Source organism: Sinocyclocheilus grahami, unplaced genomic scaffold, assembly GCF_001515645.1.
Source record: "Sinocyclocheilus grahami isolate Dianchi unplaced genomic scaffold, SAMN03320097.WGS_v1.1 scaffold24.1, whole genome shotgun sequence".
In the NCBI taxonomy this organism is placed as follows: Eukaryota; Metazoa; Chordata; class Actinopteri; order Cypriniformes; family Cyprinidae; genus Sinocyclocheilus; species Sinocyclocheilus grahami.
The window spans coordinates 3,113,336-3,130,354 of NW_015505203.1; the positions used below are offsets into that span (position 1 = coordinate 3,113,336).

The 17,019-nt window shown below is 35.2% G+C and overlaps 1 protein-coding gene across 6 annotated transcripts in view; it reads left to right on the plus strand.

Moving 5' to 3' along the window:
* LOC107562918 (ceramide synthase 2-like) overlaps positions 1-17,019 on the plus strand; it is a 30,714-nt gene that overhangs the window by 6,879 nt on the left and 6,816 nt on the right. For 4 of the 6 annotated variants that reach the window (XR_001606053.1, XR_001606051.1, XM_016247696.1 and 1 more), the window contains exons 2-8: positions 7,985-8,165; positions 8,553-8,670; positions 10,322-10,440; positions 12,685-12,742; positions 13,889-13,939; positions 14,487-14,579; positions 14,809-14,937. Coding sequence is in view for 2 of the 6 variants with exons in the window: in XM_016247696.1 (XP_016103182.1) it covers positions 7,985-8,165; positions 8,553-8,670; positions 10,322-10,440; positions 12,685-12,742; positions 13,889-13,939; positions 14,487-14,579; positions 14,809-14,937 (749 nt within the window). In the remaining 4 variants the exon portion in view is untranslated. Of the gene's footprint in view, positions 1-1,856; positions 2,130-2,720; positions 2,748-7,984; positions 8,166-8,552; positions 8,671-10,321; positions 10,441-12,684; positions 12,743-13,888; positions 13,940-14,486; positions 14,580-14,808; positions 14,938-17,019 lie in introns of those variants that run through there. The other 2 variants (XR_001606052.1, XR_001606055.1) reach the window with 2 other exon arrangements.

The following is a 17,019-nucleotide window of genomic DNA, read 5'->3' on the forward strand; positions in this document are numbered from 1 at the left end:
TAGAAGAAAATTTCACACGGTGTTTAGAGGCTTTCGCATCTGAGCTCTTCATAGATAGATATATATGATATATATATACAGTATATATATATATATATATATATATATATATATAATGAAATGATGAAATATGACATGGAATGTTAAAAAAATAAAATAATAATGAAATGTAAGCATAAATAAAGCATTAAATGCATTTATATTTTCATGTAAAATGGAAATGTTTATGCTTACTGTACATTTGTACTTTTATTTTTTTCATGTTAAAAAAAGGACATGAAATATGCTTTAAAATGTGTCAGCTCTCATAATGAAATCTAGTTATTTTTCGGTTTATTTATTTATTAATTCTTAGGTTTCATTGTACTTTTATTTTTTTCCTGTAAAATAATTCCATGCCTCATTTATTTTTATTTATCATTGTATTTTTATTTATTGCAACATTCCATGGCATTTTAAATAATCTCATTATATATTTATAATTTATATTTTTCCAATAATTTATTAATATTTGACTCGGGTCCCTGATTCAGTTTTTATTAATTAATTAATTTTTGTTGCTCAAAAGGTTAAAACTGTAAGTGTGAGCGCAGTATATGAGGTGCATGTCTATAGTATATAAACTGCGGGTTTATTCCACTGACTGGGAAGGGGGATTAGGCTCAATGCCATCCTCATTAGCATTTAAATTACATCACCAGCTAACGAGAGCAAGTTCATTTCCATCAGTTTATATGCAAATATCCAGAATCAACAACCATTCCTGTCGCCAACAGCTTTTCAGAAGGAAAGGCATCAGTACAGTAGACCACACAGCTGTTGCTCATTTTAATGTCATGATTAGGCTTGTTCTATAATTAGACTCTCTTCACATTAAATGTTACTGAAGAGCATTTAATTAATTAAACTAATCAAGAATCCCAAAGGACAAAACCTTTCATTTTGTTCTAGCTCCTCAATATAAATAAACCTGATTCAATTGTTTTATATTTACTAAAAGTATGTCGTCATATAATTTCCAGACAAATATCAAGCAGCACAGCTGCTTTCAACATTAATAATAATCAGAAATGTTTCTTGAGCAGCAAATCAGCATATTAGAATGATTTCTGAAGGATCATGTGACACTGAAGACGAGTAATCACAGGAATAAATTACATTTTAAAATGTATTACAATAGAAAACAGGGAATTTAAATTGTAATAATATTTCTATTATCAATATTGCTGTTTTTACTGTATTTTGAGCAAATAAATGCAGCCTTGATAAGCATTTTCTTAATCTTATAAAAATCTTGCTGACCCAAATCAAAGAGGAAAGCACAAATAATTTAATGTAATAACTATATGATCAGTTAGGAAATCAAAATAATTTTGGTGCAAATTATCTATTGCTTAGCAGAAGTCAGCTGAATTAGATAAATGAAGGGAAAAAGAGAGAAAACAAAACATGATCTGTGTCGATCACAGTGTGTTGTGGGTGAAATGATTGACATTTAAGAACCAGAATTGCGTATTTCTCTATTGTGTCATGTTAATAATTAATCATATTGTTGGATCAGTGCAGTTCATGATCAAATGCATTACTGGTTTTATATTCACCTTGTTTTTGTTGACGTTTTATGCACCAATTCTTGCATCGTGTTTGCTCACCGCTTGATGTCCAGTGTAAAATCTGTGTCCTGAAGTAAAGTTGAGATCAACTGCTATAAATGACTAAAGGTGTCTCCTGAATTCCAGGTAATTAATGTGTGTGAGTAGAGATGGTGTGGCACTGAGTCACTGCCTGTGCTTTGTCTTATCATTCAGGCTGAGTGAACCGCTGATCTCGCCCTCGCAGTGCAGCTTTATCAGTTGCACAATGCAAATGAGGCGAGTCCTTAGGGCGCAGTTTTTGTGTGTGCATGAGCGATGCCTGTTGACCTCAGGAAGGTAAGGAGGAGGGGAGGAATCAAGTCAATTGCTACTAAAGCAGGGTGTGACCGCAAAGTATTTCAAACAAAGAGCGTCCCCATGGGCCTCCAGTGCAGCCGTGCTGTCATGTTATGCACTTTCCCACCATCAGCAGCGAGCGGTCTGAGATTAGACATTTACCTGAGCGCTGCGCTGAGCCGCTGACAGGAAGCAGAGGTAAGCGTGCGTTTTACTTGACCTTGGGTGAAATGCAATGCCAGCAATTGTGACTTGGCCAATGCAATCTGAGTTTTAAACAAGACGGATGGAGAAAATAAGAAGGACTTTCATGAGAGATGTTTGGAAAGTTTCTCTAATGAAAAGTAGAGCTTGTGGAAACCTGCTTTTTTGAGTTTTAAGACTGGACGGTACTATTAATTCCAAGTTTCTGTTATTTTTTTTATTATTGTTTATTGGGCATTTTAAGAAACTACCTTAGTATTAAATTGTTTCTTCTTGTTAATACAGTATGTTTGCAATGTGACTTGATACTCATTTTGCAATCATTGTCTTGAGTTTTAAACAAGACAAATGTAGAAAATATGATGGACTTTTATGAAAGGTGTTCGGAAATTTTCTCTTATAAAAAGTAGAACTTGTGGAAACCGGGTTTTTTGAGTTTTAAGACTGAAACGGTACTGTTAATTCCAGGTTTATCTGTTGCTTTTGGGGCATTTTAAAGGTGACATATCATGAAAATCTGACTTTTCCAGGTTTTAAGTGCTATAATCAGGTCCCCGGTGCATCTACCAACCAAGGAAACGTGAAAAAGATTAACCCAGTAACTTTGTTTTGGTAAGCCTTTTTCTGCAAGCGTCTAAAAAAACGAGCGTGTCTGATTTCGCTCCCCTAGTGACGTGGCAAAGGGATCTCATTATAATATTACCGCCCTTTAATCTGTAAGTTTCCACCCACGGTGCCGTCATTTTGATTTTGCAAGCGACAACGGTGTACCAGCTCTAATGCCATGGAGAAAGCTTGAGCAAAACATGCTAACTGTTCTGCCTTTGGCTGCACAGACGAGCACAGAACACTATTTAGAGTCCCAGCCTCAGAGGAGACAAGAGAGCAGTGGATTTATTGATTTATTTACTGTATATTGCTGCTGCCACACAGATCTAATATAAACATACGATTTATTTCCCAGTTGTTTACCTTCACAGACATAACCGACTGTTTTTGTAACTCGTGTGTTTTTAACGTAAACTTGAACTTAGTTTAGTACTCACATGCTGTGACAGCCGCTTTCTGTCCATGTGCTTCGGATGTGTGCACTCAGAAAACCGTATATCAGAAGTTTAAACTAATATGGTTTAAAACGCATGATTTCAGCACGATAAACATGATAATCAGAACCAAAACAGATGTTTTTAGCAGGCCCGAGCTGTAATGGCGCAACTCTATTCTGGAAAAGGGGGCGGGGAGCAGCAGCTCATTTGCATTTAAAGAGACAGGCACGAAAAACAGCTTGTTTCTGCTTCCACTCAAAATAAGCATTTTCAAAATGTTATAATACATGATCTGTGGAGTATTTTGAGCTGACACTTCACAGACACATTCTGGGGACACCAGAGACTTATATTACAGATTGTAAAAAGGGGCATAATATGTCTCCTTTAAGAAACTTCATTCATTCATTGACTTGAGTTTTAAACAAGACGAATGGAGAAAATAAGAAGGACTTTTATGTTTGGAAAGCGACTAATGAAAAATAAAGCATGTGGAAACTTTTTTGTTTGAGCTTTTGGGTTTTCAGACTGGAAGGTAGTGGTACTATTAATTCCAGGTTTTTCTGTTGTTTTTTTATTGTTTTTTGGGCAGTTTAGGAAACTTCATTAGCAGATTAACATCTCTTTGCTTTGGTCTTATTAAAGTCTTTATTCTTGCTGTTCCTGAAATCTAATCAAAATTTAATCAAAAAATTCTTGAGCAGCTTTAATCAAGATGCTTTTGTTGGTGTGAAAATGTAAGATCTAGAAGGCTGCTCAAAGTAGAAGATGTAAGTCTTTGACACTTGAACTTTAGCTACTGCCAAACACCATTATGGTCTCTCTGAATCTTTAAGTGTTGAAATGAATGGTTGTATTTGTTGAAATGTGTCTTAGAAATTGAGACTTGTGTTGTAGTGCTAAAGTGTGAACATTTTTATGTGCTTAAGTTAACCAGTTCTTGAATTTGAACTATTCCGTTCAGCTATCCTATAGTTTCTTGTTATCAGAAATGGTTAAGAAAGAAGATAGTGTGGCAGTAATGGGGTTGAAGGGACGGGTGATAATAATTCTGTGTGTTCTGTACACGTGGAGGCAGCTCTGTTTACTCAGCTTCTTGTTCAAATAGACTCTGAGCTCTTTGTTATGTTCAGTTGACATGGTGTTCTGGTCGTTCTCTTGGTCATAGTTCAGTCACAGAGAAAGACTGTCATTGTTTGCTGCTTATATTGTCTGATCAAAGTCAAAATATAAGAAAGGAACAATTATATTATAGTGAAAGGAATAAGCAGATACATTAAAGGGTCAAAATACAGTAATGGTTTGCATTTAGTTAGGAGTTTAAAAGTTTGGGGATGGTAAGTTTATAAAAAAAAGTATCTTCTAATCATCAAGGCTACATTTATTTGACCAAAAATTCAGTAAAAAACTTTAATATTGTGAAATATCATTACAATTTAAAGTAACTGTTTTCTATGTTAAATATATTGTAAAATATCATTTATTCTTGGGATGTAAAGCTGAATTTTCAGCACCATTACTCCAGTCACATGATCCTTCAGAAATCATTCTAATATTCTGATTTGCTGCTCAAAAAACATTTATTATTATTGTTGAAAACAGCTAAATATATATTTTTTTGTTTCATTGATGAATAGACCGTTCAGAAGAACAGCATTTATCTGAAATAGAAATATTTTGTAACATTATAAATGTCTTTATCATCACTTTTGATCATATTAATGCATCCTGGCTAACTAAAAAGTATTAATTTCTATAATTTCATAATTTAATAATAAATATATAATGATTTAAATATACTGAGTCCAAGCTTTTGAAGGGTTTAGTGTATAATGTTACGAAAGCTTTTTATTTCAGATAAATGCTGATCTTTGGATCCTTCTTCATCAAAGAATCCTGAAAATATACTCAACTGTTTTAAATATTGATAATAATAGTAATAATAATAATAATAATAAATGTTTCTTGAACAGCAAATCAGCATACAGGTGCATCTCAATAAATTAGAATGTCGTGGGAAAAGTTTATTTATTTCAGTAATTCAACTCAAATTGTGAAACTCGTGTATTAAATAAATTCAATGCACACAGACTGAAGTAGTTTAAGTCTTTGGTTCATATATATATATATATATATATATATATATATATATATATATATATATATATATATATTTGCCAATAATGTTCATTTTAAATTTATTACAAAATGAATTGAGTTGTGTGGGGACAATGAGATGCATCACAGCACTACAAATCCTTGTAAAACCTACTTGATTTCCTTTCACTTGGCCAAATGTTTTTTAAGTTATTCATCTGGTAAATATTCAAATATTTTACTGCACAGTTTAATATCTCGAAACCCTATCCAGAAATAATTAATAACCCAGTTCAGACAGTGCTAAACTTGAACTAAGATAACCCAGGATTATATTATTATTCAGTCTGTGACATACTTTCACTTGTGGTAAACTCACTAATATTTCCTCTATAGCGAATTAGTTTCCTTGTATATGAAAGCTAATATTTGGATGGTATTTAACTTGGGTGTGAAGTGCTGTTAATGTGTAATTTACTAAATGGATCTGAAATCAACACAGTAACATGTAGATTCACACCAGCTCTACTTGTATTCCCAGATCAGGTGGCGTCTCAGGTGTGTGTAGGTACATAAGCTTGGGGTTTTGCCCCAGGTCAGCATCGCCCCTATCAAACACTGTTTTTAGTAGCAGCAGAGCTGTTTGGTCATCAACACTCAACAGATTTTGTGAATCATTTGTTAAAAGGGTGGTTGACTGTTTTTTTTTTAGGCTTGATTGTGTTTATGGGGTGCAGTCTAACATGTGTTAATGCTTCGTTTGTTAAAAAACGCATTATTTTTCATATAATTTACCTTTATTCCACACGGCTCTGCCCCTTCTCCTCTGAATGTGCTGATCATTTCCTGCTTTTATGAAGCCCCTCCCTCAGAAATACACGATGGGCTCTGATTGATTAGCTGGCCCAGTGTGTTGTGATTGGCTAAACCGCCTCTAGCGTGCATCTAAACGTCCCGCCCCTCAACATAGCGAGCGGCATGTGCTCCGGTTGTATTGTAAACAATGACGTTGTCTATATTGCTTATCAATTTGAGCCCGATTGAGACGCAAAGGATATTAAGAATCGCGATTCATATATGAACAGATTTTTACATGCACCCCTAGTTTTCTCTTCCTCTTCTCTAAAGCAGCGCAGCATAGCCTCACCCCCTTTGCTGCGTGTTCCCGGAGGCGGGGTTTATGTAAAATTCTGGGTTCTTGACGTAACGGACCTGGGAAGTAACTCGTTGTAGTCCCTTACCAGTCGTTTTTGTAGACATTAAACTGCCAGAATTTTAAAAGACGATATCTCTGTTTGCATTGAACTTTCAGCGCTGCAACTTTGCAGATATTGTTTATGCTCAAACAGCAACATTACACACTAACTAACGTTCAAAAAGTCAAATCGCAATCAACCACCCCTTTAAGGCTCAGAAACTGATTATTACTTGACCACAGCTACAGAATCGCAAGCATTTTAACACAGAGTCTTTACGTAATTTGACTGTTTACCTTATTATTGTTTGGTATTATTGAAATTGTGCTTTCGTTGCACGTTTGTTGAAGGTTTAAATGGATGCAGGAGAATACTGTAAAACATTAATAAAAAAGTAATGAGAATCTGTTTTGGTTTTTGGCATAAATTCACAGCGCTGGGTAAGCCTTATTTTTTATCATGAATGCTTATATGTCTGAGGCTAAATCTAACTGACTCATTTAATTCTGTATTTAAATGACTTCTTGAATTCTATATTTAGTGCACAAATGTTTATCATACTTTTGCACTGAAAATATCTGATTTCATATTATGAGATGACAATATTATTTTATGATTATACTTCTATTGCCCTCTTTATTTTGTTAGTGAAGTTGTTTTGTGAATCCATAATAAGTATTTGAATATTTCCTATTTAATCTCCATCTCTCTTTATTAGAAAAATCTATATTTTTTGTAAGGTACTACAATGAAATATTTATGAGTTCCCTATAAACTTTAATACTGTTTGATGATGTATGCTACAGTGAAATGTTTAGTATATAACGGTTTGTAGGTTATCTATCAATAAAGAGGAAAAAAGATTAAGACGACGAACGGATACATTAAAATGTACATTTTCTCACTCTCAGTCCATCAAAGATGTAGATGAGTTTGTTTCTTCGTTGGAACAGATTTGGAGAAATGTAGCATTACATCACTTCCTCAGCAATGTGCAGTGAATGGGTGCCGTCAGAATGAGAGTCCAAACAGCTGATAAAAACATCACAATAATCCTCAATTAATCCACACCACTCCAGTCCATCAGTTAATGACTTGAGAAGAGAAAAGCTGTGTTTGTAAGAAACAAATTATCGTGATGTTTTTATCAGCTGTTTGGACTCTCATTCTGACGGCACCCATTCACTGCAGAGCATCCATTGCTGAGCAAATGATGCGATGCTACATTTCTCCAAATCTGTCCTGAGGAAGAAATAAACTCATCTACACCTTGGATGGCCTGAGAGTGAGTAAATGCAAATTTGAACTATTCCTTTAAGAGAGTAAATGATGTCAATTTTGGTTTGATGTTAAAAACACTCTTCTATCACTAGGAACATCTTCTTGCTTGATAAATGCAGAAATATAATCTGAGATGTTTATCGTTGCTCTAGGGGGTGTTGACATGAAACACCTATATGTTTAAAGCATGACATGTAAATTCTTGTCTGGCTGTGCTTGTGTTCACCAGATCACATCATGATTGGGACGATTAGTGAGTGGCTGTGGTGGGACCGGCTGTGGCTGCCGGGGAACCTCACGTGGGCCGATCTCAAAGACGAGGAAGGGCTCGTCTACGCCAGAGCATCCCACCTCTACGTCACTGTGCCATATGCTTTAGTCTTCCTTGTAGTCAGATACGTGTTTGAAAGGTGAGTCAGTTGAGGAATTTCTGTGGCTATGTTGCAGGAAATGGAAATTTGATCAATCATTTGAGGGCAGATTTCAGAGGCCAGCGTGAGAATTTGTTAATGATATTTTTTGCAACAAATATGATCAGTGTTGGAGAACTTTTCAAGCTACAAAGCTTATTTAAAGTAAAACTACCCTTTTGATGTATTTATGAAGTTTTAAATAAAACATTACTAGAGTACTTTTTAGTTAGTTTCCCCACAAAACTGATATATGAAATATAATTTGGATTCACACGAAGGATGTAAAAATGCTTCAGGGATGATTTATACTTGGAACTTAATGTTAAGAATTGCATATAATCAAAAATGTTAACAATCTAAATCTACTAATGTCTGTCTTTTTAGGTTGATAGCGACACCGCTCGCAGCTTCGCTTGGCGTTACAGAGAAAACCAGATACAAAGTGGAGCACAATGCTGTTCTTGAACATTATTTCATTACAAAATCAAAACATCCAGGACAGGTAAAATCTACTCTCACTCAACAATATCACAGATCCACATAAGTTTCAAAGTCGCCTTTGGCTTTGATCACTGGAGAGAATCACTGTTTTAGACATTAAAGAGCCCCTATTATGGGTTATGAAAGGTTCATATTTTGGTTTTGGGAGTCCCCAACAACAGGTTGACATGCATGCAAGGTCAAAAAACACTTTCATTTTCTTATAATATGCATTTATTTTTACCTTACTTGCTCAACGACTCCCAAACAATTCGTTCAACGATTCATTTTTCCAAACCCCTCCTTTAGTGACGCTAATCTGCGGTGATTGGTCTGATTGGTCTCGTTTTCATTTCATCTTGATAAAGCAGCGTTTGTGAGCGCAGTGCTGCTTTGTGTCGTTACTGGGGAAACCACTATTTTTACCGCTCCAAAAGCGGCACCTAGTGGCAAAGAATGAATTTGCATTTTCATTCAGACCAGCTGAAAAGACCAACAAGTGGGCGGGCAATATGCTAATGTTTCATGTTGACATCAACATGAAGCGGCTTTGGATTCATTTTAAAAATGACTCGTTTCAATGATTCAGAGTCGACTCTTTCTTTTGAGAGACGATAACTTTATACATGGTGCACTTTCAGATTTAAAACTTTGCAGGATGCTTTCATTCACTGCAAAAATTCAGAGAGGCCAGGTATGAAATATGCATAGCCTAATATGACTTATTACACATCTGTCTGGAATTCTGATTGGTCAAATACTGCACTCTGTATTCAGATATTAACGTATAATGACGATGGTGTCCTTGCATTCTTGTAACTCAGCATAAACAGCTTTAGTCTTCCTTGTAGTCAGATACGTGTTTGAAAGGTGAGTCAGTTGAGGAATTTCTGTGGCTATGTTGCAGGAAATGGAAATTTGATCAATCATTTGAGGGCAGATTTCAGAGGCCAGAGTGAGAATTTGTTAATGATATTTTTTGCAACAAATATGATCAGTGTTGGAGAAATTTTCAAGCTACAAAGCTTATTTAAAGTAAAACTACCCTTTTGATGTATTAGAGCTGTGTTACACACTGCATAAAAGGTACGCTTGAAAAATAGTATAATAGCGGCACTTTAAGACAAGATTTTCTGCAAAATTTCTTTGGAAACTTTAATTGAACTCAGTTCCATCTAGATCACATATTTAGGATTTGTTTAAAAAATAAAAAATAAAAAATATTCTTTTATTTTTACCCACCATACACAGTAAATGTAACTATGTGCAAGATTTAGGTTGTATTGTTAAATATATTGTAAATAATTTATTAGATTAAACCATCAACCCAGATCAAGTGCTTGAGGTTTGCTAGCTAATAAAGCATTTTTCCCCTTCAGAAATGGATTTAATGCTTTCATGTAAGAGTCTGATTTAATGTGTTTTTCTAAAAATGTTAATCTATATTATATATAGCCTAAATATATATAGAATTTTATTACTTGATTATTTATTCAATTGTACACCCTTTATTTATTAAAGTACAGTTATTTATTTTGGTAGCATTTGGTAAAATAAAACCAGAATTATGAAGCATAAACAGTTATACTAAAATCAACATGCCTCTTTTCTAACACAAGATGATCTACAATATTTCTTGACTTAGCCTTTTGCTCTCTTCCATCTCTAATCAGGCAGATATTGACGGTCTGAGCAAAAAATGCAGCTGGTCCAGTAGACAAGTGGAGCGCTGGTTCAGAAGGAGACGAAATCAGGACCGTCCTGGGGTTCTGAAAAAATTCAGAGAGGCCAGGTATCAAATATGCATAGCCTAATATGACTTATTACACATCTGTCTGGAATTCTGATTGGTCAAATACTGCATTCTGTATTCAGATATTAACGTATAATGACGATAGTGTCCTTGCATTCTTGTAACTCAGCATAAACAGCATAGCGTAAACTAAGCAATGGCAAGCTCTTGGGTTTGGTTCTCAGGGAATGCATACATTTGTAAAATGTAAATGTAGGATGCAAGTTTTTTTTAAATAAAATTGTCCAGTGTTAAATGCATAAACATTAGCAAGCAAAACATTATACTTAATCAGCCGATGTGCCAGGGAACTTTGCAAATTTAAGGAGGTTTTAGGACAGATTATCAAGATGCACAAATGGCATAAACGCATAACTATACAAATCACAGAAGTAAATTAGGGATGCACCGATATGAAAATTTTGGCCGATACCGATAACCGATTATTCTTTATTTTTGAAAGCCGATAACCGATATTTTGGCCGATAAATCTATATCCAAATTGTTATATACTTTTTGAGAGCCTGATTACAAAAAAGGTCTCATCATTAAAAGCCACATCCCAAACACTTCAACATAAGCAGCCTAGTTTGAACGGTGTACGTTTTAAAAATATTTTTACTCTCCCATTACCAAATTTAGTCATAAAAAAGTCTTACAAATAAATAAAATAATGCATAAATAATGCAAACAAGTCACTGGACATCATTACACGTGTAAAGAATCAAAATGAATGCGCCACAGATCAATAAAACAGAATAGCCTCTGCACGGACAATAATTAAATGATTTTAATTACTAAACCATATTGTTGATGAAAATAATAAGAGAAAAATACAAGTGGTTGTTGTTATTAATAATGTATCAATGATTTTGAAAAAGTAACAAATTAATACCACTGTTTTAAATAGCAGCCGTTGAGCTGCGCATGCTGAAGCTGAAGAGCTGAATGAACATGGTAAACTGAAGCGTTTTGCTGGCAGCTTATTTAACTCAAGGAAATGCATCCTGAGATTAATATTAATACAACATAAACATAATATTACAACTTATATATGTACAAAATGATGCAGTTATTGCGTGCTATAGTCAGAATGTGTGATCCTGTTATCCTGAATGTGCGCTCTTCCCATATCAACGCGCTGAAACACAGCAACTAAACCCAAAGAATGCACAACGTTTTATTATAATAATGTTCTCATTAGAATGTTATATACACGACATTCCCAATCATAGTTATTAATGTTGTGCACTGCTGTTTGAGCTGCGTGCGCTGAGCTAAAGACGATCACCGGTAAACTGAAGCGCTCTTCTAACTTAACCAAACGCATTCTATATGAGGTAAATCAGATATACATAAAATAAACACAATATTACAACATACAATTACACAAAAGGCTGCAAACGAACAGCGCGCATCTGAAGTGTCTCTGAAGGAAATAATGAATTATTTATCGGCTTTAAGATATCGGCCAAATTTTCTTATCAGGCCGATACCGATAACAGAAAAAAAAGCATTTATCGGCCGATGCATTACGCAAATATTTCCACATAGTGACGTAGACATGTGGGGGCGTGTTAGAACGAGCCGTTTTAGGGGGGCGTGGCAGAGTCTTAACTTTGATAAAGAATATCTCTTTGGTTTTGAGACTTTAGTCTTTGCAACTTCAGGGATCTTATCTATGCACAATCAGCTTGTAACACTCCAAAGAGAAAGGAAAACTTGAAATCGCATCATATGACCCCTTTAAATGTTCGTCTAGTTTGAATTTGCCGCTTGCTCGCAACTGCTGTCTTCACGGAAGCTTTGCGTTAAAATATTTCAACTCAAATCAATATTTCGCGTCTAATTATTTACTTATGTGGCAAGTAGCCGTGTAATAAGCGGGATAATGTACATCCAGCCGGTTGTTATCTCAGAATAAACCCCTTCAGGCTGATACAAGACCCCTCCGCTTCGTGTCGGGGTCCGGATCACCCTGTCGGGGTTTATTCTGAGATAACAACTGGCTGGATGTACATTATCCCTTACTTAACAAATGAAACCATATTATAAGTGTTTCCTATAAAACACTGTTCCACATGCAATACCCACAACGCACTGCAGCGACCAGGCCTGATACCCAAGTGGTTGCTAATTTGTTGCTGTCTGCTTATGCTGTCAAGACTAGTGTTGACTAGTTGTTTTGATTTGAATGTAATCCTGATCACATGAGCTTTCCTCTCTGTTGGATTGTCTCTGTAGCTGGCGAATGGTGTTTTATCTGGCGGCGTTCATTGGTGGAATCATAGCCCTGTATGATGTGAGTTTATCCTCTTCTCATATCCTTCTGCATGTCTGAAGTAAGAAATATGTGAAAATTTTGCCTGTTTTCCTGTTCTGATGATTGACATGCTTTTGGCCATTGAAGCTGATCTGTGATCAGCTCTGTGGTGTTGAGAAATCTAATGTATTTGTGACAGATGAGCACTGTGGGAAATGCAGAGCAATTTGGGACACATTACACAGGCAGCATCGAACAAATAGTGTGCATGCACAGCGCTCGGGAAGGACGCAACAATTGATTTTAATAGAATTTGTGTTATACTGCTAAGCTAATGACAATGCATAGTTATACAAATATTGGGTAAACAAATTCATTTTTATTTAAACTAAATTGTGTGTATTGATTGTACTGTTGGAATTATTTGAAATCATTTTTAAACATATTTATATTTGGATTATTGCAATGCATTATTATGGCAGTGGTTCTCAGTATTTTTGACTCCATTATCCACAATATTTGAAGGCCCCCTAGACCTAGTTTTCAAATTTATTTTAATTTAAAGACACTCATTGCTTCTGTAAATAAAAAAAGTAACTAAAACTATATTAATTCTAATAATTAAAATAATTAAATGTCATAATTGTATTTTGTTCAAGAGTATTTTAAGAGCTTAATGTTCTCCACTCTATTTAACCTATGAATTTACATGACTTTTCCAGTCAACGTGATTTAAGGATAAGGATTTAAAAAATATTAGATTTTTTTATAAATATAAAAAACTCACACTTTTAAAATTAGGTCTCCTCACATATCCATTTTCAAAGACCATAGGAACCCTTGAAAAGAAAACACAGTTGTTGATAAACAGCTGTTGAGAGGTCAAATTAAAATAAGAAATACTTTTTTTTTTAGTTGTTTTAGCTTATTTTAATTTATTTATTGGAAATCTGCAGAGGCCCCTTTATTGAGAACCACTGCATTATGGGATTTCCACAAGTGTTTGGCTTTAGAAGTCTTTGTGCTTGGATTGTGCCTGTGATGCCTTAAAACGACGCCTAAGTAGGCAGCATACTAGGTTTTAGTACACAGCCACCTTGCAGCTCCAAAAAGGGTCATAAATAAGCAAAAAGCCAATGTTCTGTGTTCCATAAAGTTGAATATTGATTTGTCTATTTATTACAGAAACCCTGGTTTTATAATTTGAGGGAGGTGTGGAATGGCTATCCCAGACAGGTATGTTCCAGTCTTCAGATCTTTAATTTGCTTGTATTTGTTCCAAGGGATATTTTATTGTTCATATCACCTGCACTAATAAGAGCAGGCGAGATATTGTTCAATTTGACCCGGCCCTGATTAAGGGTTCACGCAACACTCAAATTTACGGCACGGCTAATAAATAAGGCAGATAATAAGGCTCACGCTAGTTCCAAATCAAACATGGCCATATTTAGAAGAAAGATGTCTTTTTTTGGCCCAGCTGAAGGTTTTTTTTGGATCCGTTCACACTTGTTATGTGAGTTCCAGGTTGCAATCAAAAGAACAGTGATGTCATTCAGATTGGCACTCAAAACATCGAGTTTCCTAGAATAATCATAAAAAAAAGAGCCGTCTTCAAACTCCCGCTGCATCAAAGCACAATGAATTACATAAAATTCACACTGAGTTATAGCTCGGATCAGTCAGAGTCGTTTACTTTTTCCGTCATAAAAATGTAGCGGTGGTCATCTCTTGTTATGCTGCATGTTTCTGAGAGCGTATTGTTGTGTTTTTGCTCCTGCAGTCCGTGCTAGATTCTCAGTACTGGTATTATATTTTGGAGATGAGCTTCTATTTTTCGCTAGTGCTCAGAATAACCTTCGACGTCAAACGAAAGGTGAGTATCATGTGACACCACACTATCTTTTAACTACATGAAATCTTTTAAATTATATTTCAAACTGTTTCGTCTGAGCCTAACCATTTATCACAAGACCTGAAATAATGATCTATCATTTAAAGCCAGATTGATTTGTTGTTGTTTTCATCTCATCTACTTTTCCTCTGTCACTGAGAATGATTGTGAAAACTTTTTCGTGAATGTTTCTCATATATATTTATTTCAGGACTTTAAAGAGCAGATCATCCATCATTGGGCCACGCTGACGCTCTTGGCTTTCTCCTGGTGTGGGAACTACATCCGGGTCGGGACCCTGGTCATGCTCATTCACGATTCCTCTGACATTCTTTTAGAGGTTAATGATACACCAAATCTTATTTTATTTGATTATTCTTTATTGTATTTTTAGCCATTTACACTCTTATAAATAAAGGTGCTTAAAAGGTTCTTCAAGCGATGCCATAGAAGAACCATTTTTGGTTCCACAAAGAACCATTCAGTCAAAGGTTCTTTAAAGAACCATCTTTTTCTCACCTTTTTATAATCTGAAGAACCTTCTTTCGCCCCAAAGAACCTTTTGTGAAACAGAAAGGTTCTTCAGATGTTAAAGGTTCTTTCTGGAACCACTTAGACAAAAAGGTTCTTCTATGGCATCGTGAAGCACCTTTATTTTTAAGAGTGTACCCCTGTATTAGAGAGTGACAGGAAATTTGTTTGGTGGAATGGGTTCTGGAAAAAAAACAAAAAACCTTTTGTTAAGGTTTAAACAATCAAAAACAGTGATGTCTCACCTTGCACTCAGGCAAAATACAACTTTAGTATAAACATATGCTCTAGAATGAGAAATGATGAGAACGAGGCTACTGGTTATTTAAAGGTGCCATAGAATGCATTGATACAATATTTTAAATTGTTCTCTGATATCTACATAGAAGGTATGTGGCTTAGGTAAGGGCAAAAAATCTACATGTCTACATGTCCGTTTACAACCCTAGGATTTGTCCCTAGAATGAAATGGTCTGTTTTTACCTTATTTGGAAGCGTCATGAATAATAATGTTGAGCTCTGCTCTGATTGGCTGTTTCGCAGTGCGGCTCAATGTTGAGCTCTGCTCTGATTGGCTATTTCACAGTGTAGCTCATTTCAGTAGCTCACACAGCAGGAAGGAAACACAGGGAAAATATATATTTCAATACTTTCTCTCGCAGTTATATCATTGGGTAATTATACTGTATATAAATTGCAGACATCAGGGAGTCACTATTAATATGCAGGGCATTGAAACGGCTTTCGAATGCACGATTCGTGTTTTACTTTCACTTTTGAGATTTGCGATCGCACGTGCTGTGTAAACTACAGCGGCAGTACTTACCACACATTTTACAAGATCAGATGCTTGTCAGTGGTGCTCAGGATCTGTAAGTCATTCGCCATCGTCCTCAGTCATCTTCCCTTACTCTGTTTATGTGGTAAGTGAAATCTTATGTACTGTAATGTAACAGGCTACCGCTAGCAAGCAGCTAACATGTCCCTTTAGTGGCTCGCGTTATTTTATTAGAACGCATTATTTGCTTTCAGTGCCTTTCTGAATACAGACACCAACCCATCCCTGCACATCACATCCCCTGGAAAGCCTGGAACATAACATTTATTTCCATGATCTGCCATTTTCGCTATTATCCTCGCTTGTTTCTTCACAATACCTTCTGATGATTCGGCTGTGCAGGTCCGGCTGGCGGGTGGCGGGCATAGAACCTGGGCGGGTATATGCAAATGTTGGGGGCGTAACTATTAGTGATCCCGACTGCAACGTCACAATCAGTGTTATGTTCTGATTCGCCTGTTTTTCAGTGGTCTTTTGCATGCACGAGATTTACATAAGGAGGAGGAAACAATGGTGGTTGAGGCTCACGGTATGTCATTTCCATGTACAGAATTATTAATATTCAACTATGCCAAGGTAAATACAGTTTTCCATTCTATGGCACCTTTAAAAAGTCCTCCAATATGCCACTCAAAAAACTTGTTTCTGTAGGGAATACATTTGTCAACCCATTTAATGTAGTGTTTATGAATGTCTGAAAAATTTAGAGTCGCTATTAAACACTGCAAACGGAACAACTGATGTTCTTATTGGCTTCATATGGTTAACACCAGTGTTATCTAGTGAGAAACCATAGTTTTTTTCATGTTTTGAATTAGTTTTTATTTTTGTATGTTATGTTTTCATTTGAATTTTTGTTAAAGTTTTAGTATTTATTTTTATTTAAAAAAAATTTTTTTTTATTAGTTTTTGTTTGTTTTAAATATGTATATATATTTATATTATTTCAATAGTATATATTATTTTTTATTTCAGGTTTAGTTTTAGTTATTTTAGTACATAAAGTTAAACTAAATGAAATGAGATAAGATACAGAAATAAAATTTTATATAT